A 24,276-nucleotide genomic window follows, 5' to 3' on the forward strand; every position below is an offset into this window, starting at 1 on the left:
ATATGATTAGTTGAAGTTACAGGCCCAAAGAGGTTGTCCTGGATAAAAAAATTTTTTAAACTAGGCTAGGGAAGGTGAAAAATATAGAAAAAACATACTCACCTCTGCCTCCCATTGTGGTCCTGTTGCTCGGCTGTCTTCTTTTGCAGGCTGTGACATTCCGTATCCCGTTCCTTAGACCGCTAAGTGGCCTCAGCGGTCACTAGTGATGGGGATTTCCTCCCAAAGAAAACAGCTGAGCTGCAGGACCGCGTTGGCAGGAATAGAAGCACCATGGACAGGTGAGTATGTTTGTTTGTTTTTTTTGTCACCTTCCACAACTTAAAATTTTTTCAAAAGTGATCCTGGACAACCCCCTTAAGACTGCTTTACCGCCAGGTTCTGAGTACACTGGTTCCTATCCTTTAAATGTTGTCCCTGAGAACTTATGTAGATGTAAATTACCATCTACATTAATGATCATACATAGGTGACAGTATTCAGTCCAGTTAAGATGTAATAATGATGAGGTTTAGTGATTCAAGTTCCTGAAAAAGGATAGAATGTTAATGGAATCTGCCAGTGGGTCAGCCGAGCCATATATTTTAGATAGCAGTTAGTGAATAGTGGATCAACCAACAGCTATTCCTCCCGAGTCCCGATCATCTCCCCATACACGTGCACCCTTGGCTCAGAGAGGAAATTAAACTGCTTATGACTTATGATCACTGACAATATAAAGGTCATCATGGTGATCTTACAGCATGATCCTTTTACCTCCAAATGACACCATGGGAAAGCTGGCAACTTTAGTCTTTGATCAGGAATGGGTGGGTATGTATATGGAGTCTTCACCCTCTATGTCACATGTATGTGCAACAATAGAGTATATGGTAAAAGTCTTAATGGTACAGTCCTTGTATTTGTTACTTGTCTAATGGTTATTTGATACTGATGGACCTTAAGTGGGAGTCCAGTTTTCAGTGAAAAATAAATCAGTCCATGGTCATGTGATGGACATTGGTGCACCGCTCGTTACAGTCACAGCACAGTCATCAGTCACCTGCCTAGTAACAAGCTGTGCACCTGTATGTTCATCACATAACCATGGACTGTATGTCACATGATCATACACTGATTTTTATCCAGACACAAAATGACAGCAAGCAGAGATCTAGAAAACTGTGAAGAATTGATGCATAAAGTATATTGAAAGATTGTATAACTAACCTAATGCGACAATGACCATAATGATTAACCCTGTGATTTTATTCGCCTTTAAGTAACTGATGACTTTTTTCTTTATTCAGGGAACTATTGACCAATGCCATACAGCGCCCCAAATCTTAGCTTTATGTACTTCTATGTGCATGATATATATGCATGACATTGGGAACACCTATGTTTTTTTGCTGGTGATTCTACGAGGTTTGGAGTGATTTTTGGGTTTACCTTTGCTAAAATCCCATGACAAGGCTAGAGATGGCTTTTATCTATCTATCTATCTATCTATCTATCTATCTATCTATCTATCTATCTATCTATCTATCTATCCATCCATCCATCCATCCATCCATCCATCCACACTACATTTAAGACTTCATTTTTTTTAGCATATGAGCAAGTATGCTGGATTTTGATGTTGTTCTTTATACATTGCTAGACATTGGGTTATTTCTGGCATGTAATACTAGCCTACATTAATAAATCCAACAGAAATATAAGGCTGTAAACCGTGTTAGTCAGCTTTCAGGCTCTCTCAGGGGCTTATGGATAAGAGAATTTCCAGTCAGTAGTTTCTAATACACACTAGTCTTCTCTAAGTCATTTCTTGGTTTTTAATTTTTTGGGAATTATGTTACTAAGACTCACATACAGTTGCCATCTGTCATTAGACTTTCTGCGTTCAGACTTAACTATTAGACCTGTCACAACATGAATGCTTATGAACAGAAACTAAAATAGTATCAATGATATTTTTATCATCTACATCATATTTGCGTGTGCGGTATAATAAGATCTGTGTGCCCGTGTAGATGTAAGTGTCAAATAAGCAACATTTACTCATTTCTCAAGATTATATAAAGCATAAAACTAGCCGTGAAAGCAGGAACAGCTACAATCCATAGTATTAAACATTACATTAAAAGCCAGGTATACTTCATTATTAGAACATCATCTCCTAGAGACCTAGATCTTTCTGGGGAGCTACCAGCAATCTAAGTGCACCTATTGCTATGGCTCAATGACTAGCGTGTAAAGGGAGTTTACCATTTCCCCCAAGCATAGTCAACTGTTACCACCACATTACAGAACACTTTACATTGATAAACATCATACCTTTGCTATGTATTTCTCTTTTTTAGATTTGGAGAAAAATAAGTTAGAAGTCTCATTCAAAAGAGGCAGTTGGTGCACTGGGGGCGGGCCTACCGCCCTGGGAGCACTTTTGAACCTCAAATAAGATTGGTGATGTCATAACAGTGGATCATGTCTCATTACACAGAGGCAGAAGATAGCATGGGTTTAAGGTACTCAATGGAGCTCATGACTTGCCCCCAGTAGACCAACACCCTCATTTGCATAAGATTTCAAAATTGTTATTCAGTGGTATATTGGTTATCACTTTAATATGCTCTGTAACTCAGTGGTGACAATTGCATATGCTTTGGGGAGGTGGTAGACAGTCTTTACTACCACTAGTGAGTGAGTACTACTCCCATTCCTTAAGGTATTGGTTAGATAGGATGATAAATAATCACTGTCCAATATGGTTGAAAGTTTAGAATGAAGAGTACATTCAGCTTATTTCAAGTCACTATAATCCAATCTAGTTATAGATTCCTTGAACCAAGACATGCTTTTATATATATATATATATATATATATATATATATATATATTTATTTATTTATTTATATACATATACTCTTTAAATCATAGTTTTCTGTATTATTTTTGTTGTTGTTTCCTTAAAATGTATGCCTCTACACACACAATATTATTCTAGTCAGTTATAAATTTGTTAGGAATCCTGATAATAATGCTTATAAAAAGTCGTGAATGAATTATGTTTGCTAATGTCAGCTCAACATGAAGCTGGTGTTGTGTGCATGCAATATATATGAGATGAGGCATCCTGTGTATTTCATGGAAACATATGCACATACAGTAGACTTTACCTGAGCATCAGGCATCTATTTATGCTGATGAAAGAAGAAAGTGGCAGAGGCGTAGCATTCATTATTTATGTGTACACTGCCGTCTGTGCTTCAGGGGACAGAATTAGCCCAGCCACACATTTCTAGCTAAGTTATAGAAGGCTTTTCACCCAACTTTTTACTCAACTCTCTATAGAATAAAACAGGTCAGTTGTGAATATTAAATTAACATCTTGGCCACTCTCCAAAGTGATCTGGCCTAGTTAGGATTCAACCATGAAAGCTTTGCTGTTTTATGTCCTGTTAATGTAGAGAGGCCCACAGGAGTGGAAAAACAGATGCTATTAAGATGGCACATTCACAGATATGTGCGATTTGTCTTTCATGTCTCCTAAAACAGTGCAAACGAGTGCTGTACTTTGTGTCCATCACCCACTAATTACTAATATTATAATTGATATGATAACTGCTTATTGTTATTACCGCATATTCGTCACATTCTGAAAAACAGCTTGAGGGCGCCTTCACACATGGAAGATTTTGTTGCAGAAATTTCTGCTATTGAAAATCACTTTCATTCATCTAATGGGATTGTTATGGCGGAAAGTACAGGAATCTCTGCAAGCCCCAGTCAAATGAATGAAACTGTTTTCTACAACAGAATCTGCCATGTGTAAAGACATTCTTGATATAGGCATGATGCCTAAATGCAAGCGTTGCAATGGTAATATTCATAAATAAGGCAGTGTAGAAGCAAATGAGATAGGATAGTCATTAAAGCAGCTTATAGTCATCCTATAGAATGCTCTGTTCACATTGAGGGCACATGCACTGCTTGGCCGATCTGAGTATGCATGTGTATGGAAGGGGATTGTAAAAGTTGTCTGTTGGCTAGACGATTATACAGCCATAGCTATATTATGTGTGTGGCCCACATTAGTTTACCTCTAGTTGCCAGGTTCTATACATGATGCAGAAAAATGTGTTGTTTTAATATTTCTCCCCTAACATCTCCCATCACTTTGCACCTTGTTTGCCTTGGCATCTTGTTTCCCCAGTGATCTTCAGTGGCATGTTATGTCTTAAGGCTTTCCTGTAATGGCAGAGGTGAGCTGAATCTAAGACAGAATCAAAGGCGCAACCAAACAAATCTGTTTCATCAGTATATCTTGTTTCTCATTATAATCTGCCTTCTGGAAATAAGAGGTTATTAAATTGCTGCTTTATCATAAAGCCAAATATAAAATATTGGACAGAAAATGTGGATTTAGCCACAGCTGTTTATTTTCTCTGACGAAATGCCATTGTTCTGTGGCTCTATATAGACGAGTAAGACACAAATAAAGATTGTAGAAAAGAACATAGAAAAAATAAAGTCTGTAAGCTTCTACATAAACTGTAAAGATGACGATTTATTGACATGTATTTTATAAACACAATATTTTTTACGACCAACCTTGTTACAGTTTTATGATTGAAGGAGTTTTTATTTAATAAGTTTTTGCTTTTCATTCAGGTTGAATGATACCAGAGATTCCATGCGTTATACATTGGGCAAAAAATGCTATGGGGTTGTTGGAGTATGGCAACCACTGTCTATATGATTTATTGGGGCATAAGGATGTCGCCCGCTCAGGACCCCTTTCTTTGTGCCAGAATGGAAGGTTTCCTTCTGGTTTTCCTTCCACATTAATGCATTACATGGATGCCCAGTTTAAGATATCCGTTTGGACAAAGCTTCCCTTGTTCTAAACAGCCAATTGGGGGTAATGGCAATTGTTCTCAAGAGACAATCTCTTTCATAAAACTGTAATGTACAAGAAATACTGATATACAAAAGAGAACATGAAGTGGAACATAGAGCAATCCTGGAACAATTTTAATAGGTGAATAGCTCTCTATATAGTAAAAAAGTAACTTTCATAGTTAACATAAAAAGTAGGAAGGAATTTTTGGGGAGAAACAATTACACCCAATGCAATTTCATTATTTTTATAGAAGACATGTGTTATTGAAAAGACTTTTGTTTGTGGGTTGCACATGTGGCTTGTTACTTTGCAGAAATATTGGAAATTACTATAAAAAAGTTATTATTTTAGCCTGACCCGAGTATGTAGTGGAACTATGTATGACAATATGTTTACTGTATGTAGCTTGTACACTGTATGTAGCTTTGTTTTCACTGAAGACATAAACAAGTAATGTTGCTTGTAATCTTGTAACCCTCATTTAGGCTGGGGGCCCCATGTTGGGAAATAGCAGCACTATGGCCACGGCCAATTTTACATTACCTGCAAAGTGGATGGTATGCCAAAAATCAGCAGTAGAAATGCAGCAATTTCAGAAATATCCAAATTTTTTCCAAAGCGTATTTTGGCTGTGGCTGACTACATTAGGCCTTGGCCTAAAGGGGTTCTCAAGGATGAAACCATAGATGGCCTAACTTAAGACAGCCTCATAGTTTATTTTTGTGTGGTCCTATCAGCAGGATACATGCCAATCAGATCATTGAATGGGACATGGAAAGAACTCCACTAAACAATCATCAATCATTTAGCCAGTGGCGTAAGTTGTAAGCTGTATTGGCTGCCACAAGGCCCATGACCTTTGGGGCCCGATAGTCCCCTGCTTCTTTTTTTTTTTTACCTGTTGCAGTAACCCCAGCAGGCAACAAGCCCTATTTACTTACTGATCCCCTTTCCTGCTCATGGCCGTCTCCGCTTTTTCATATGCCTTCCAGGGTTCCCCATGCATCTCATATCATGTTGCTGGGCCCCCCTGGAGTGTAGAAGGGGAAGTGGAGGTGGTTGTGAGCAGAAACGGATATCAGTAAGTGTGGAGGGGCCACTGTGGGACATTATACTGTCTGGAGGCTTCTACTACTGTGTGCAGGGGCCACTATAACACATAATACTGTGTTCAGGGGCACCTATGGGGCTTTAAACTGTGTGCAGGGGCCACTATGGGAGATTAATTTGTGTAGAGGCCACTTTGAGACATTGCAGTGTGTTTAAATGGAGTGTTATGCTTTGTGGGGGCCAGGAAAGGGGGAGCTATGGCATTGGGGGTGGCAAGTCTTTGTTAGTTATGCCTCTGAATTTAGCAAATTTTGCAGTACAAGAAATTTGAGGGATAAGTAAAACATGATTAAAGGAATTGTTCAGATATAAATGTTAATACTTCTATACTGAAATAGTTAAACAATTTTCCAATATACTTTCTGTATCAATTCCTGATAGTTTTCTAGATCTCTGCTTGCTGTCATTCATCATTGTTCACTTTCAGAGGATAAAAAAAAGTCTATGGTTATGTGATGGAGTTTAAAGGGGTTGTTCAGTTTCAGCAAATAAATGATATTGCTTGAATAATGAAAACTTATATAATTCCATAGTCGTATGATAGGGAGTCCATGGTCATGTGATGGACCACAGGTACACGACTATGCACCTGTATGTCCTTTACGTGAGCATGGGCTCATTTTTATCCACTGTTAGTAAACAATGAATGACATCAAGCAGAGATCCAGGAAGCCATGAGAAATTTATATAGAATGTATATGTAAACGCTTTTCATTATGTAAACAATAACATTTATGTGCTGAAACTGGACAATCCCTTTAAACTCCTTCAATACAGGTCTCTGCATATTCCAATGTACATGTACAAAGAAATGCCAGGCAGGCTGTTCATTGAATCAAATGCAGTCATTGTTTGCCTATTGGTATGTAAATTGTGAACTAAAATTTTAGTTTCGCCCTGAAACTTTGAGTTTCTTTCCTGATACTGTTGTATGTATTGTTCTATCATCTCTTTATTTACTAGCCCATTACAGGTAACTAGTTGCCATTGTGTAAGCTTAGTGATAGTCTAGACTACAATTTATAAAGGTTCTGTAGGTGTAATGGCTATGTAATGAAAACATTAAAGAGGCCGTGTAAGTCTCTGTGACAGTACAGGAGTGAGTTAACAGCCTGAGTGACTGAGTGTAAAAGCTGAGGGATTACCGCTCACCGCTCTCATTCGCCATTCTGCTGGACTGTGAAGAGATTACAAGGACCAAATTCTTGGGCTCAACCATCTGGATATCTGGCAGGGGGTGTCACTAGGGTTAGCAGATGTTTGGGCATGAGCATATCATGAGTATTCCAGCAGGTAATTCTGTATGAACCCTTTTGCACTAAAAACAGGTCAGCCTGTATACACACTCCGAATCTCTCTGGGACTTAGAGTATATTATGGATAAGAGAAGAGAAGCCTCTTGGGCATTGGAATTCTTCCTAAAAAAGCAGAACTGAAATCTCCGTCATGGCCCTAGGATGCTGTTTGCTGAGGAGTGGAGGTATTTGGCTATAAATGTTAAGCTTTTGTATTCTGAAATGTTGCTTTTGTAAGACTGCTCAGATTTATCTAAACTTCTGCATGGAAATTCTGAAATTTAGATGCTGGTTGCTTTCTAAAGAAAACTTTGCAAAAAAAAAGCAAAAACAAAACTGGAGGGCATTAGTGGGACACCTGGCACAAATGTAACTATGTATTCGTGGGGTGCCTGTTATATTGGCTCTGGTGTGTAATATGATGACAATCAGGAGATAAAAGGAGTCCTTGTACATGATTCCTGACCTGCACATAATTCAATTCTCATTATGGGTTAGGTAAACAGCAGCCGCAGCTTCTCATCGCCACATTCACAGGGAAATGGGGAGCTAGCTCTCCACAGCCTTCATTCTGGGTTTCATTCAGTTCAATACTGAACGTTTTTTGGTAGATAGGTGTTGCTTTCATGAATATTTGGTACAGAGATGTTGCTTTCATGAATAATTGGTACAGAGATGTTGCTTTCATGAATAATTGGTAGAGAGGTTTTTCGTTCATTAGTATTTGGTAGAGAGATATTGCTTTCATGAATATTTGGTAGAAGGTTGTTGCTATCATGAATATTTGGGACAGAGATGTTAAGTTCATGAGTGTTTGGTACAGAGATGTTGCTTTCATGAATATTTGGTACAGAGATGTTGCTTTCATGAATATTTGGTAGAGATGTTGCTTTCATGAATATTTGGTAGAGATGTTGCTTTCATGAATATTTGGTAGAGATGTTGCTCTCATAAATATTGCAGTCTGTGTCAGTGCTGCTAAAACAGTTTCCATGGTATGAAAGCCATACAGCAGTTGTATATCAGGCGATTGAAGCCTGAACAGATCTTATCTCCATAGAAAGTGCACCTAAACTAATGCTGGAAGTGTACTTGTTCATATGATATTAAATTCTAGAGTTTTATGCTATAAATGATGCTACAATCCTATTCCCTATTCCTACTAATATTATAAAATTGGATGTTTGTTCCTCAATCACGCAAAAACGGCTGAATGGATTTAAATGAAATTTGGCACATAGGTAGAATGTTACCTTGATTAAAATATAGGCTACTTTTTTATCCCGGTAAATGACATGGCTTCATGACTGTTATGAATTTAGGTTCACATACTATATTAAACAGCTCTTAGCAGCAGCCTTATCTCAGGTCCCAGGTCCGTTATCTCTCTGTGTAGTAAATAAAAGGATCCCAATAGATCGGGTCAATATGCTGCATTTATTCAATAGTAAAAGGCATTGTGCTACACATGGCAATACAGAGTGTCGAGCCACGTTTCGGCCACTGGGGCCTTTATCGAGCTCAGTAGATTGCGGTAAGAAAACCGTAGTAAAGGGTACAGGGTAGTCTACAGGGTCAGACCTTAGTCCGTAAATGTCCTATTGGTAGGTTCTGAGTTCTTACAGGGGTGGCTATATGGGGGTAGTAGGGCTAATATGGCAGACGGAGATGGCCTGGTTCCCTTGGTGGGGGGTATAGTTAGGTATAACAACCTCCAGTTGTGTAAAGTCTCGCCTACAAGGAGTCCTTGTTAGGTTTAGATGCCCCTGAGTGTGGGGTGAGGCATGGTCCGTAGCGGATACCGTTGCTGGTATCCGCTACGAACCACGCCTCACCCCACACTCAGGGGCAACGGGGCAAGAACTGAGTGATATCAGTATGTGGTCCTTTAGTTCTAGGGATCATTGGAGGTCCCAGCCATCTTAACAACTACAGTATTGTAGCCATATTCACATTTCTTGAGCCATCACGAGTCAGTTTACTAATATTTAGGAGATGATTTTTAGAGGTAAAGGTATGTGTCAAGTTCCAATTTAATTATTCTTTTGGCAGTGGCACAATACATGGCGCTTACAAATAAAGGGTATTCTATTTTTATTCTTTTATGCAGCAGCTTTAGGAAATTTTGTCTGGTATGTTAGATCCAAAGTGTTAGTTCAGCATCCCCAATACTGCAGGCTTAATGCCAGCCATATAAATTAAGCCAAGAAGAAAGTATGTGTACAAACCGCAGCCCTTGGATCTTGGCGACCAACGAAAGCAAATCTACTGCCTCTATTATTCACACACAGGCACATATGATAATATTTCTTTTATCTGGTTACCGTTCTCTATATTTTGTTATGGTTAGGCTGGTTCACCAGATCATTAATCATTATGATATTTCATGGATTATTTGATGCAGTTTAAGTTTTATTTCTCTGAATCCACACCCTAATAATTGCCATAATTTTGCAGAACATGGAACTACATTTATGAAATAACCAATAATGAAAGTTGAGCTCCATACTGTGGCTGCCTTAAAGAGTATATTGCATAAACAGCAATTCTATCATAGAATAAAGATATAAGGCTTACCTGCAGCCTTCTATAGAGATCAAAATGTGTATGTCACACTCATTGGATGATAAATTTATGATCCTTAGCCACTTATGACATTGTACAATCCTGATGTTGGGATGATATGTAAAATATAAATAAAACAAGAATGCAAGGGATTGGTAACCTCATATAACCATAGTTTATTCACAGTAGAATACAAATCAGAAGTTAAAAGTTAGACATTTTTCTGTTTCATTGGAATTAAAACAGGCATGAATTTGTAATATGAATTACAGCATGGGAACAGGAACTTTCAGAACATCACTTACTGTAAACACAGTTTGCTGTGCAATCCACAAATGCAGGTTAAAGCTGTAGCATTCAAACAAGCTATATATAAATACAATCCAGAAACACTGTTATGTTCTCTGGGCCAAAGCTCATTTAAAATAGGCTAAATGAAAAACTGTTTTGTGTTCAGATGAATCAAAATGTGAAATTCTTTATGAAAACCATGGACGCCATGTCCTGCAGACTCAAGAGGAGATGGACCGTTCAGATTTTTCTCAGAGCACAGTTAAAAAGCCTTGTTAGGGGTTGTATGCCTATGGCATGGACGGCTTGTGCATCACTTGTGCTTGTAAGGCACTATCTATGCTACCAGTATAAAGAGGTTTTAGAACAACATACGCCCCCATATGGCCTTCTATAGTTCAGCAAGATAATACTAAACCACCCAGTGCATCCATCTTAACAGCATGGATTCACAGAAGAAAAATCTGGGTGCTGAACTGGCCTGCCTGCAGCTTAGTCCTTTCACCCCTAGAAAACATTTGGCACATTATAAAACAAAAAATCTGGCAAGGAAGACACCAGACTGTTGAGTAGCTAGAATCCTACATAAGACAAGAATGGAACAACTTCCAAATCTCCAGCAATTGGTGACCTCATTTTTCAATAGTTTACAGACTGTTGTGAAAAGAAGAGGGGGTGTTACACAATGCCATCTTCTCCCTATCTTCAAAGCATTTCATGTATTTTTCTATATTGGAACATTCTTCAGGGCAGTCATGCAAATACTACATTATAACTCTTGGAAAATTCTTTCCCATGTGGACAACTGTCTACATCAGACCCCCCCTCCGTGCAAAGAGTGCAAGTTACTTCTCCTCTGGTGAACTTGGCAAGACCATTTTTTAAATGGGCAACATGTGATACCGCACTTGCCCCTGTACCAGCGGTGGCCGCTGTTTGAACTCAGCTTGTTTCATGGATATTCAAGGCTTGTAAACTATGTTAGAGATTTGTGTGTCCATGTCTACAGTCTGAGCTTATGCAGTGTAGTTTCCTCTCCAGACAAAATGACTGAATTGGAAAGGTTTCAGTTCCAGGTTAACCCCACGATGTAAAGTACAAACCAAAATTAAAATTAAAAATTAAAGGATTACATTATTTTCTCCTACAAGCTGCTACTTCTGGCTGCTCAATACACACACAACTGCTTGAGTGCCCCTATCTCTGCCAAACACTACAAGGCACGGAACAAAGACGGGGCATTCTGAAGTCTCTTAAGATGGATGTCAGAGATCATTTCCAAATGTGTCTGGAGTCAGTTCAGAGAAATGGACAACAGTGTTCTAGTCTTCATGACAATTTTATAAAGTGAGCAGCTGCTAAAAGTTGTCCGACTAGCTGTTACTTTATTTAGTAGTAGTAATAGTCTCATGCCCTGCAGCTGGATGCCACAGGGGCAACAAGAAGCCACACAGCCCTGCATACAGAGCTTAAAGCGATGCTCCAAGTAATTTTTCTTTTACTGTAGAAGTGTATATATATATATATATATATATATATATATATTATATTGACCTCAGGTGCCCAGTCTATTTGACCTTCGGCCCATACGTGAGTGCATCAGCCATTTAGTAGCTGAACAATACTGCAGACAGAGCGTCACTGCAAGTCAAATGTTAGAGAGACTAGGGAACCAAATGGAGAGTTTCCATTCAGGTCTTTTCTGTAGGGAAAAAGGTACTTGGAAGGTACTTTACAAGGGAATGTGTCACCAGAAAATGACCTATTCCTTCAATCAGATTATAAACATATATAAACATACAGAATTTTTAGTGAGTTTTAAAAAAAATATTAATATGCTTAATATGCCTGTCCTGAACATTGTCTGTTTCAGAATGACAAATGAATTGGGACAGAAGGATCACCTTGTGACCATATTATCCTTCTCTGTTTTTCTTGGGTTTTGATGACCATGTGGTTGTCTGCCCCATATAACTGATATTACAAATATCCACTTTTAGGCCAGGGCCCCATGTGGCAAACACGCAATGGCAAAAAACCACTATGTTTTACATTACCTACAAAGTGGACGGGATTCTGGTTAATCCCATCCACACGTTGCAGAAATGCAGCATGTCAATTATACCTACGGAAATGCTGGAGTTTTCTGTATAGGTATAATAGAGGCAGAAAAGTCCACAGAAGAAAACTCTACAGACTTTCTGTGAAAAACACTGAGGAAAAAAACGCAATGTGTTTCCGCCGTGGTCTTTTCCACAGAGTTTTTTTGTCAGCAATTCGCTCCATGGGGGCTAAGCCTTCCCTTTCTTTTTCTTTTAGTAATTTTGTATTTTAGAGGCGTGATTTATGATCGGATACCTGTCAATAAAGCTAATAACAACTAGTCACTACACTCCATCATGCCCTTGGATTGCAACCTGGTAAATATTGTAATTGTGTTTCATAAAGCCATCCTTAACAAAGTCAGTTTTCTTTAAAAAAAAATGACTGTATTGATTTCACATCACTAGCTACCTTATATATGTCCGTAACATACCCGTGGGGTAATATGGATTTGTACAAAATTAGGTAGCAGATGGCAACTAAAAATATACTTCAGCCATCCATGTATAATTGGTGGGATTTCCAACCTACTGATTCACTTACAAATGAATTTACATGTGATTTTTCTTTACTTTTGGAGTCCTCGCTATCTGCTTGCTAAGCTGCCAGTTTGCCTACACTTGCTGTGGTATAAAAGGCAGTATGGCAGTGCATACATTATTGAAGGCCTCAGAGTTCTTCCTAATATATATGCATTGTGTGTTCTCTAGTGCTTCCTGTCACAATACATTAGAAAAGAAATCCCAGTGTTAGGATAAGGGCTGGGAAGAGCTTAGGGAAAAACAGAGGAAATCTAAAGGAGCCGACATAACAACATCATTTTATTTAGTTTTGTTTGCAGGAGAAAAGCATTTAGTTAGTACGGGGAAGTATTTCATTCTCTAGCACAGTACATTTCATAACAAACAATACATTTTCATCTCCCATTGCCTATTTTGCATTGCAATAACTCACTGGTACATAGAATTATACATAATATATATATGTAAACACTGTGGCTGATATACCATGCCTTGTACGCCAGAGAAGTCATAAGAAAATTGCAATTTTTATTGTACATGACTATTTTTGCACAAAAACTTGTAACATTTTCTCATTATGGACCCCACTCTCCATTTTTCTAAAAAGTTGAGTGGGGTGGGAATCTAGGCATGCTGGACAGCAATGTCCTAGCCCATCAAATTGAATATAATTCCTACAATATTTGATACTTTTGTGTAAAAGCATTGTAGGTATGATGCCTTTATTGGCTAACCAGAAAAATTTCATTTGCAAGCTTTGAAAGCACAGAGGGTATGTAACGACTATGCCTGTTTGGGTCTCTGCGCCGCACTTCACTTGTGCGCTGCGGCGCAGGAAGCGTGTTCAGTTGGATTCTATGCTTAGAGTTTTTTGTTGCTCCGTGTGAACACTTTCATACTCCCCCACCTTGGTAATTGATTTGCCACCACACCCATCTACTTCACCTTGGTTTCCCTCTTTAGGCTAAGGCACCACGGGCTGTAATCGCATCGCTAAAGTGCTGAGGAAAGAACCGCTGCGTGAACGCATTCTAGTTCTTTCCACAGCGCTTTTAAGAGAAAGTTCAGAGTTTTCATCTGCGGACTTTCTCTTAACATTATATCTACGGGAAAGCCGCTGGCTTTTCCTTACATATAATTGACATGCTGCGATTTGCAAAGCCACAACGGCTTTGAAAATTGCAGCGTATCCGTATTGCGTTTTTTTCTGCAAAGTGGGCATGGGATTCGCATGAATCCGATCCTCTTTGCTTGCACTGTAAAACGCCGCGATTTTTCCTGCAGCGTCTCCACTGCAGGCAAGCGTTTACATCCCGTGGGGCCCCGGCCTTAATAGTTAATGTTAGCCTTGCTTGAGTGATTGACATCCTATCTTCCTATCAGGTCTGGGGCGGGTTCTTCCTCCCTATTTATTCTTTGCTCTCATTCACATTGGTGCTTGCTATTGTTGTGTGCATGCTGGCTATTTTCTCTTGCTGTTTTGTTACCTGTACTCATATTCCTGACCTCTGGCTTTACCTTTGACCATTCTCTTGAATTACAATTTTGTACTGCATTGCTCAACTGTTACTGAACCCTTGGCGAGCTGACCTCCCTATGTTGTTGTTTGTCTTCGTTCTGTGTCAACATATATAACTAGGAAGGACTTGTTGACCAGTTGTTACCTGTCGCATAGGACCGAATAGGCAAGCAGGAAGGGACAGGAGGGGTTCAGCTTGGTGCTCACTGTCTTGTCATGCCCCTTCCCCTCTGGGTTCACCCGCAGCTACTGAGTATTGCTCCTCTAGCAATTCCCCTACAGGGTCCTTCTTCAGGCAATTCATTTGGTGCTTCTATGCTTTGAAAGCTTGCAAATATAATTTTTCTGGTTATCCACTATAGGTATCATACCTACAATACTTTTGATTTTTTGACACAAAAGTACCAAATATTACATACTTTTTTTTCTGGCTAACACAGTAATACACTATTTTTCCTTATAATTTATGCAAGAAAAGTGTCCCTGACTGGTATAGATTTCATTTCTGGCACCTGAGACCTCCAATGGTGCACCAGGACTATTACAAGACTGGAGGGTTTGTTTGTTTTTTAACTATTCTGGTACATCTCATGCCAACGCACAAAGTGATTAAGACCTTGGCACAGAGTGATGGTCCTAATAAATAGAACCCATGTGACTTATATGTTAGTTACTAGTAAGACTTAATAATTAGAATACACGAGTAACAAGCATTTTAATCACAATGAGAGTGATTGGGTCTATTCGCAAGTCCGTATCTTTTATGGACTGTTTTTCATGGCTGTCAGAAAATGACATTCTCTATCTTTGTTAGGTCCGTGAAAATTGACACTGTCGTGTATAAGGCTTTAACCTACTAAATCAGATGTTAATATAATAATAGTTGAAATACAAAGAAAACAACATGACTACCAGACAGTGCTGTGGGGGAAACCCATGAAATAAAATAGCAAAATAAATAGAGCAGAAATACTTCTTGCTTGCCCTTTGTATAGTTATTATTAGAACAAGCACGCTTGAATGATCTAAGAAGCCAAACTACCTTCCAGCATTTCAATGTAGTTCAAGCCTGACATCAGGGTTTAGTGCTGTACCTTGCACATACTAAACCTATTCCCAGTAAAGCTGATATTGATACCATCTGTGCCATAGGTAACATTCAGTATATAGAGAGTTAAAATATACTGTCTTACTGATGATTGGCATATGTTATCATAATAAAAATAGTACATATTTTTCATAGGGAAATAGAAATGTTTGTTTATGTAAACCAGTAGTTCATGGTGATCATATGTTATCTATCTTATATAAGTACATATGTATAACATCATACTGGCCAAATATATATAATACCATTGTATCACCTACTAGGCAATGCACCCAAAGTAGTCCATCCATGTACAAGATATATCTAGCAGTGCCTTATCTACTGACAAATCCTGAAATCCTTCTGACAACTCCTGAAATACAGCGTGCCAGATCCTTGTCTTCCTCCACATCTGCCTTCATTGGGCAGCTCCCATATGTATTAGATTGTTATTGAATACAACCAATTTCAGATCCAGTGACCTCAATCTAATATACATGAGATGCTTTAGAATCCATTATATCTGTGGCCAATAAAATGTACATTATTTCTATGACAAAGTGACAAAAGTGATAAAAATTGCATTAGACACGTGGATTTCTCAAGTGTGTCATGAATTACTCATGGAGATACTAATGGTATAAGAGGAGTAAAAGACTGTAGACACTGTGCATCTGTTTTCTTATTATGAAAAGAAACACTTAGGCCCATGCACACAAACAAGAAAAACAGATGACAAACTAATGCAAAATAGATAGCTAGAAAACTGATGAAAAACAAGTAACACACTGAAGGATACACACATGTCCTTGAGCCTGAAGCCCCACGTTACCGAAATGTTGCTTTTTTTATTGCAGATTTTGCTGCGTTTTTTAACCAAAGCCAGGAGTGGATTAAGCAGATGGTTGTAGTATATGAGTTTCCTATACAGTTCCCATTGCTTTTGTAGCCACTCCTAGGTTTGGCGCAAAATCTGCAATAAAAGAAGCTGTGTATTCGCAACGTGGGGTTTCACCCTCGCACACAATTTGTACTGCAATGTATAGCTATAAAAATGAATTTCAAGCTATTTTTTGTCTTGTTTGTTACATGTGTGCATTCTATGTAAATGCCTGTTGAAGCAACAAAAAACAAAAATGTTATGCCCAGAGCATGCTGCATTCTATAACGTCAGAAACCAAAATGTTACGTACATAGTCTTTACAAATACAATATTATAATCGAGATTGCAAAACAACAACATTTTAGTGCAAAAAACTCTTTATCATAAACAACAAAGTGCAATGGGATGTGTTTTTTTGGCTGTATTACCTAAAACTCCGCTTGGCAGGCTATGACATGAACAGGTAAGGCACCACAGAAAGTCAGCGAGTCATTGTGCCAGTATGACATTGGCAGGTGTAATGCATTAGTCGCCCTTTTTGTGGTGACACGGGCATGTAATCGTGAAATAAGGCATTCAGTCCCAGTAATCCCTCCCCTTGTAGTCTAATGAGGCGTGTGATAGGAAGCCGAGCCAGACTTTATATAATGTCTCCAATGCTTGTGAAGACGGCTAGCCTGCAGACTGACAGCAATATGAGTGAAAGATACAGGTTATGTAATATACATGGTGTAACGTGGTAGATTTCTGCAAAAATATGAATGTTAGTAAACAGAAACTGTTACTTTTTAATATTTTCCAAGGCTTGTTTGCCATTGTTCTTTACAAGGTGGTATATTTGTGCCTCTTTGGGGGAAGGAGGTTGTTGAAGGGGCTGGAGGAGCATGTACTCCTGGTGCTGGATGTCTGGAGCAAATGATTTATGACAAAAGTATTTTTTCCCGGATGAGTGCATACCCAAGAGTAACCTGATTTTATGGATCTCTCATAAACATGAGTCTGTTGAGGGATCTGTGAACTGGGCCTGAGAAATTTCCAGGAGATACCAGAGCAAGGCAGCCATCACTTACAATGACATATAAAGCATCTCATCTGTTACATATGTGCTTTCTTTCTCCAGCACATATAAATAATGTGAATAATACAACCCCAGCAGATGAAAACAACCCATCATTGTTTTTACTGTTCATTTGTTACATAAAGCTACAATGACTAACACTGTAATTCTTTACCTGTAGATGGTCCTTGTGCTCGCATTAAACTAATATATATATATATATATATATATATATATATATATATGTTTCACATGGAATGTATTATAACTTGATGAATTGTGTGTAGAATCTGAAGATGTCCTAAACAAGTCACCAGCAAGTAATGTATATACTTTTATCTACAGCTGTCTCAAACCTGGATGCAGAGAGCAAGCTCAATGTGTATTACAAGACATCCTGGCATCAGCAGAGGAACATTTTCTTACCTACCACTAGACCTGCCTGTGTGGAAGAATTGCACCGCCATGCCAAGCAAAGCCTGCGTGCCCTCCGGAGGGGTGAGCTATTGTAGTAATGATTTAAAGTTAGATCTAGGAAGTATGACTTCATCCTGCATGCCAGTTACTTTGTTATAACAATATGGGGCAGATTTATAAGACTGGTATTTCACCCTGACAGGCTCAAGGCGCACCAGATTTGTCAGAAAGCTCCAGCCGCTTAATAAATGTGGCGCGCACCTATATGCCATAATGGAGATCCCTGCCAGTTAGGAACTAGCACAGACTTCTTCTAAAACTCACACCAGAAATCTGTCTGGCTGAGATGTCCTCGGCATGCCCCGCTTTCGTTGCAGAAAGTGGTGAGCAACGCGCAGAAAGAGGGATTTGTTGCATCCTTGGTTCAAGAGGAGACCTTGCAACAAAGATGTGACACATTTTCACTCCACTACAGCGACTTAGCCTGCATGACATGCTGCATGATGTTATCCTTGTCCCTATTTTCTCATGTAATCCAATTCCGCACCCATACGATACATATACACATGTCAAATACATACATGATCATATGTAGGAGATTTCTATTAACAACTACATCCCTGCAGTCACTAAATTTCCTGATAATGTTTGCACACAACTATGTTCAAGCTAGAAAAAACAGTCTGTTTACCAGTCAAAATGCTACATGGCTAACCACAGCATCTTGGTTCAGTTAAGCATATGTAAGACTATAGACAACAGAGTAATCTCTAAATATAGTATACTTTGTATTATATCTTTAAACAACTCCAAAGCTTGCCTGCCATCTTGTGGAAAACAGGAACACCGACATGCAAAAGTTATTATGTAGTCAGAATTATGGAGTACTAGCTGGTACCCGCGACTTTGTCTGCGGTGATTGTAGAAGTGGGTATATACAGGCATGGGTAAGGTTTTCGTAGTGTGTATAAGGTATGAGATATGAAATGTAACTTTGTATCTTGTTTTTTCTATATTTCAGAGAATACGTGAGACTTTTGTGTTGCAGTTACTTTGTATTTGAGCTGCTATATATATGGTGTTGTGAGAAACTTTACATAGTGACTTTGGGACAGAGGTATTTGAAGTTAACCCTTTCCCACCGATGGCATTTTTTGATTTTCATTTTTGACTCCCCTCCTTCTAAACCCCATAACTTTTTTCTTTCTCCGCTCCCAGAGCCATATGAGGTCTTAATTTTTCCTGGGACAAATTTTTCTTCATGATGCCACCATTATTTATTCTATATAATGTACTGGGAAGCAGGGAAAAAATTCAGAATGGGGTGGATTTGAAGAAAAAATGCATTTCTGTGACTTTCTTACGGGCTTTGGCTTTACGGCGTTCACTGTGCAACCAAAATGACATGTCCCCTGTATTCTGTGTTTCGTTACGATTCCGGGGATACCAAATTTATATGGTTTTATTTACATTTTGACCCCTTAAAAAAAATCCAAAACTGTGTTAAAAAATTATTTTTTGAAAAGTCGCCATATTCCGACAGCCGTAACTTTTTTATACGTGCGTGTACGGGGATGTATAGGGCGTCTTTTTTTTGCGGGACCGGGTGTACTTTGTAGTTCTACCATTTTCGGGGAAATGTTATTGCTTTAATCACTTTTTATTCAAATTTTTATCAGAATCAAAACAGTGAAAAAATGGCGGTTTGGCACTTTTGACCATTTTTCCCGCTACGGCGTTTACCGAACAGGAAAAATATTTGTAGAGCGGGCGATTTCGGACGCGGGGATACTTAATATGTATGTGTTTCACAGTTTTTAACTACTTTTATGTGTTCTAGGGAAAGGGGGGTGATTTGAATTTTTAATCCTTTTTATTTATTTTTTTATATTTTTTTTACTTTTTTTTAAACTTTTTTTTTTGCATTTATTAGACCACCTAGGGGTATTGACATGGGTGGGCGGTGTCACGGATTGTCAGAGCGGTGGGGGGTCGGCAAACATGGCTTCTCCGGAGCGTTAAAGAGAGCCTCCTGGAGTATCGTTAAGGTGAAGGGCAAAGTGGTAAAGTATATGTATATGTGATTGTGTGGGGTTAGGGGCAAGGCTGTAGAGGGCAATATGAATTTTGTGGCTTGCTATGGTCCAAAGTGTGTGAGATTGCAGAGATGGTGGTGTGAGTTAGGGTTTTGTGGGGGTCCTGGCACAAATGTATGTGCGCTATTGTGACGAAAAGTAGCCTATTGCGCAATCGGGTGTATTAACTATGTTTGTGGAAAATTTCAGCCAAATCGGTGGAGCGGTTTTTCCGTGATTGAGGAACAAACATCTGAACATCCAAACATCCAAACACACAAACCCACAAACTTTCACATTTATAATATTAATAGGATAATTGTGTTATATCATAGCTTGTAGAATTCTTGCTGCCTCTAAGCATTTTTATATTGCAAAAACCCTAAACCATATTTTCTGAAGATTTCTGATACTAATTCTAATTTCTCTTCTTTTATAAACAGAGCAGCGGGCCCGAGCAGATAACAGAGAAAGGCGATTCATGGGCTCTGTGTTTGCTGCACCGCCTTTTCCATCATATCCAGCAGCTCATACTATAAAAAGGCGTGAAGTAAAGGAACGACAGGAACGACCCGTTGTACCAGTAAGATGCCGTGTAATCTCTATGCTAATGTTAAAATAGAACAGTCAATCTCTTTGGAGTTTGGAAGCAACAAAACACTGCAGCATTGTTTGGGGTCACTTTTGTGTGGACGTACTGGTAACCTGACATTGTAACTGATAATATGGCAGAGCCTAATTTATGACATCAACTGGTTTATCGAAAAGAAACTTGAGTATTTTACCAACAACTTTTACATAAACAGTAAAAATTGCATTTTTAAAGAGGACCTTTCACCTCTTGGGGTACTGCGGTTTTATATACTGCTAGAAAGCTGTTCTGTGCCCCCGGTGAAGAGCTATCGGTGCCGGGACTGTAGCTCTTCACTGTCAGAAGGGCGTTTCTGATAGTCAGTCAGGAACACCCTTCCTCACAGTAGCTTTGATGGACAATCCATAGCATTGGCCATTGTTAAATAAGCACCCCAACTCTTGGCACCCCAAAGATCTGCTGTGTGAAGTTCTCTTCATTGTTTACTAGGCACAGCACTATACCTTTAGTAGTGGATGTGCCGAGTGTTACGAATTACTACAATAGTATCATCTCATTCAAGTGAATGGGACAAGGCCATAAACTGTGACACCACCAGTTCTAAAAGTGTGACGATGTGCCTAGTAAAAAATGATCATTCAGGGTGCCAGGAATAAGAACCTATCAATCTACATCCATTGTCAAATAAAATGCACTAAGAAGGAGTTTTCGCAATGAAACTTTACAAGTCTGAATGTAATGATGATACATGTGACTACGGATTCACCAAAAACATAAACGTAACAATTCTTACACTATTCACAAGACCCCTCTGTTTGTGTGCCAACTGCATATTAAACACACATTAGTATAACCTATAGCTTGCACGTTTGAGAGACACTTGGTGTAAATATGACAAAGTATTCACTGAACTAGTGGCTTAAACCTACATACTGTTAGTCTCATATCTTTTTATTTACATTCACTTTTTCGGTCATGTTATGCATGTTTTTTATTTTTAAGTTGTAAGAGTTATTTCCTTTTTTACCAAATTTGTTACCATCTGTGCATGCTTTTAATGTTTCCCACATTTTATGTTCTTAGTTTAACAGAACCCGTCCATCCTCCCCCACTGAATGTTGCCATTTGACCCCATGGAGTAGAAAGGTATTGGAAAGATGACTTGTCCTTCTGTCCCAGTCCGGCTGCTTTTACTCTCTCCCTCTTATTATTTCTATCTGCTTCTGTAACTATTTCCACTTCCTTACTAATCCTTCTTCAACTGGTTCTATTCAAGAATAGAAATGGTTCTCATTATCCAACGAGAAACTTGAGCTTGACCATGTGATTTCTTCTAGCCCATCTCTTAAGCTGTTCACAGAAGCTTTTACTTGAGAATCTGCTCTAGAGAAATCTTACCATGTGGTTTAGTGAAGTCCATCTTTTACTAAAAATCAGTTTCTTACATGTCTGCATGACCAATCGTGGTAATCGACAAATTTAAGAAATACAATTGGACCAGATTGGTTCTAACTGCCTGTATCTGTGTAGCTTCCATAGAAAATGCTACATAACGCAATGGCCAGTCTTAGGCTAAGGCCCCACGGGACAATACACAGCGCTAAGGCGCTACGGGAAAAACTCCAGCGGGAACGCATCGCGATTCTTCCCACAGCTCATTGAACAGAAAGTTCACAGAGTTTTCCTCCGCGAACTTCCTGTTACCGTTAAATCTACAGGAAAGCCGCCGGCGTTTCCGTAGATATAATTGGCATGCTGTGATTTCCAAAACCGCGCCGGTTTTGGAAATCGCAGCATGTCCGCACTGCGGTTTGAAACGTAAAGTATGAATCCCATCCTCTTTACAGATACTGTAAAATGCCGTGACTTTTCCTGCGGCGGCAAATCACTGCGTTTCCACAATTTTCCATTTATTTAACTTTGTAGAGATCTAAAAGTTAAACATTTTTTGCAAACATAAATAATAAAAACTTTAGAAGAATTTTAAATATTTTGTCTATCCTTCTTTGGCCTGTTCACATCTGTATTTCCATTCAAGGAGTCCACTTGAGGACCCCAGGAAAGGAAACCTATACGCATAAAAAAAAGCAGTTACCTGGAAAACCCATGGACCCTATAGACTATAATGGGGTTTATGTTGTTTCCGCATGAAAAATGAAGAGAGAAAAGTACTGGAATGGCTCGAACACAGATATGAACCAGGCCTAAGCTGCAGACTTCTAACTCAAACTTTCTCTCTGCGTCGTTCATGTGGAAACCACACAGATCCCTTTATAGTCTATGGGGTCCGCGGGTTTCCTTAGGTAACTGCTTTTTTATGCATATAGGTTTCCATTTGGTGGGTCCCCAAGTGGACTTCCCGAACGGAAACCCGAATGCAGATGTGAACCAGGCCTTAGTGCAAAGCTTTTTGTTCTGGATACAACCACGACTTCTAGAATCTCTGTGGTCTGCCATTTGTTTTTGAAAAGATGTTTAACGTTTGTCTACAAATTTATATGTGGTTATATTCATAGGAAAACCCCTTTAAGAACACAAATGTTTCTGCATTTGACTTGCATATGATATTAGTGAAGGCTGCTCAGCCATGACATGTCGGCAGCTTTTGGCCACAGTGATGCTACTGATATTAGTCGCTGTCCAATGTTCTTTTGTAATTCAGAGAAGGAATCGACAACAAATTCCAGATTTTTCCCTTTAGCCTGCAGGAAACTTTCCCCCATGTTACCTAGGAAACAAAGTCTTTTGTGCTTGAAGTTTTGTTTGAGCTATTCATGTCTGCTGGGAGTGGACTCAAAGCTGCAGTTAGAGGAGGAAAAAGATGTAGGTCTTCCAAGCAAAGTTAGTTTAAAAGGCAACTTTTAGTGTAATGTAGTTTCTGTGGACTGGAAATATTGTAAAGGTAAGTGTCATTGTGGATTATTTCACTATCACTTTGCGTGCGTTGCTTGTATTCAGGAGCAATTTGATAGCCATGATGACCGGCAACGTACAGAAACCATGAAAGCAATAGTCACCAAGTTGGGAGAAATCTTTGTCATGTGATGGAGAGTAGGTACAATAGAAAACATGTCTAATATTTCATGACATGCCAAAGTGAACTGTAAATTACATAAGAAAGAAACCGACCAGTTCACTGAACCTCCTGCATAGATTATAGAAAACCTCAATATTTTTCTATGTCCTTTGCTTTACATTTTCTGTTCTATTCTGTCTTGTGTTTCTCCTTGTTAGTTCATCCATATCTATTATGTTATTTGTTCTATGACTAACAATTTATTCTATACTTTGTATCTGTAGATTGTATTATTGTTTCCTGTTAACATTTATAATATGTGTATTACTTTTATATCTATTTTTATTATTTTTTAATGAAAGTTAAATTTGGCGTATTTGGTGCCTTTGACTATGATTATACAGTTTGGATAGAATTACCCTCAATTCTCTAACGTACAGTCTCTAAAGGACTGGCGCTGTCATTGAACATGGTTCTTTCCTATAGCTCATACTTACTACCTTAAAGGAACTCTATTGTCAGGTTTTCGAGCCCTAAATAATATAGAAAATATCTTGATGTTGCTGTGATTTAGAGCCTCAAACCGTGAGAAAGGTAGTAAATAGAAGGTATAACAAGGACCAATCTACAGGGACAGCTCCACTCCCTATCATTGCTGAATCAGATCTGAAGCATGTTCTGAAGGTGTAGACTAGTGAAGCAATTGAAATGCCCCACCCAGCTTCTTATCTGAGATTTTAAGTTCCTGTTTTCACGAGTTTAACATATTTTTATTTGCTGTAAACTAGCTCCCAGAACATGTGCATTGTGGTATTGAATCCAAGGGCAATACACTACGCACGCACAATGGAGTGAGG

General features: G+C 38.8%; 1 protein-coding gene across 3 annotated transcripts in view; it reads left to right on the plus strand.

Moving 5' to 3' along the window:
- Positions 1-24,276, plus strand: part of NHS (NHS actin remodeling regulator) — a 150,464-nt gene that overhangs the window by 113,116 nt on the left and 13,072 nt on the right. Inside the window, exons 1-4 of one of the 3 annotated variants that reach the window (XM_075264813.1) lie at positions 7,000-7,478; positions 17,665-17,817; positions 20,255-20,394; positions 21,487-21,549. In XM_075264813.1, coding sequence (XP_075120914.1) covers positions 7,445-7,478; positions 17,665-17,817; positions 20,255-20,394; positions 21,487-21,549 — 390 coding nt within the window. In that variant the 5' untranslated portion in view covers positions 7,000-7,444. Of the gene's footprint in view, positions 1-6,999; positions 7,479-17,664; positions 17,818-20,254; positions 20,395-21,486; positions 21,550-24,276 lie in introns of those variants that run through there. The other 2 variants (XM_075264811.1, XM_075264812.1) reach the window with 2 other exon arrangements.

This window comes from Leptodactylus fuscus, chromosome 2, assembly GCF_031893055.1.
Source record: "Leptodactylus fuscus isolate aLepFus1 chromosome 2, aLepFus1.hap2, whole genome shotgun sequence".
In the NCBI taxonomy this organism is placed as follows: Eukaryota; Metazoa; Chordata; class Amphibia; order Anura; family Leptodactylidae; genus Leptodactylus; species Leptodactylus fuscus.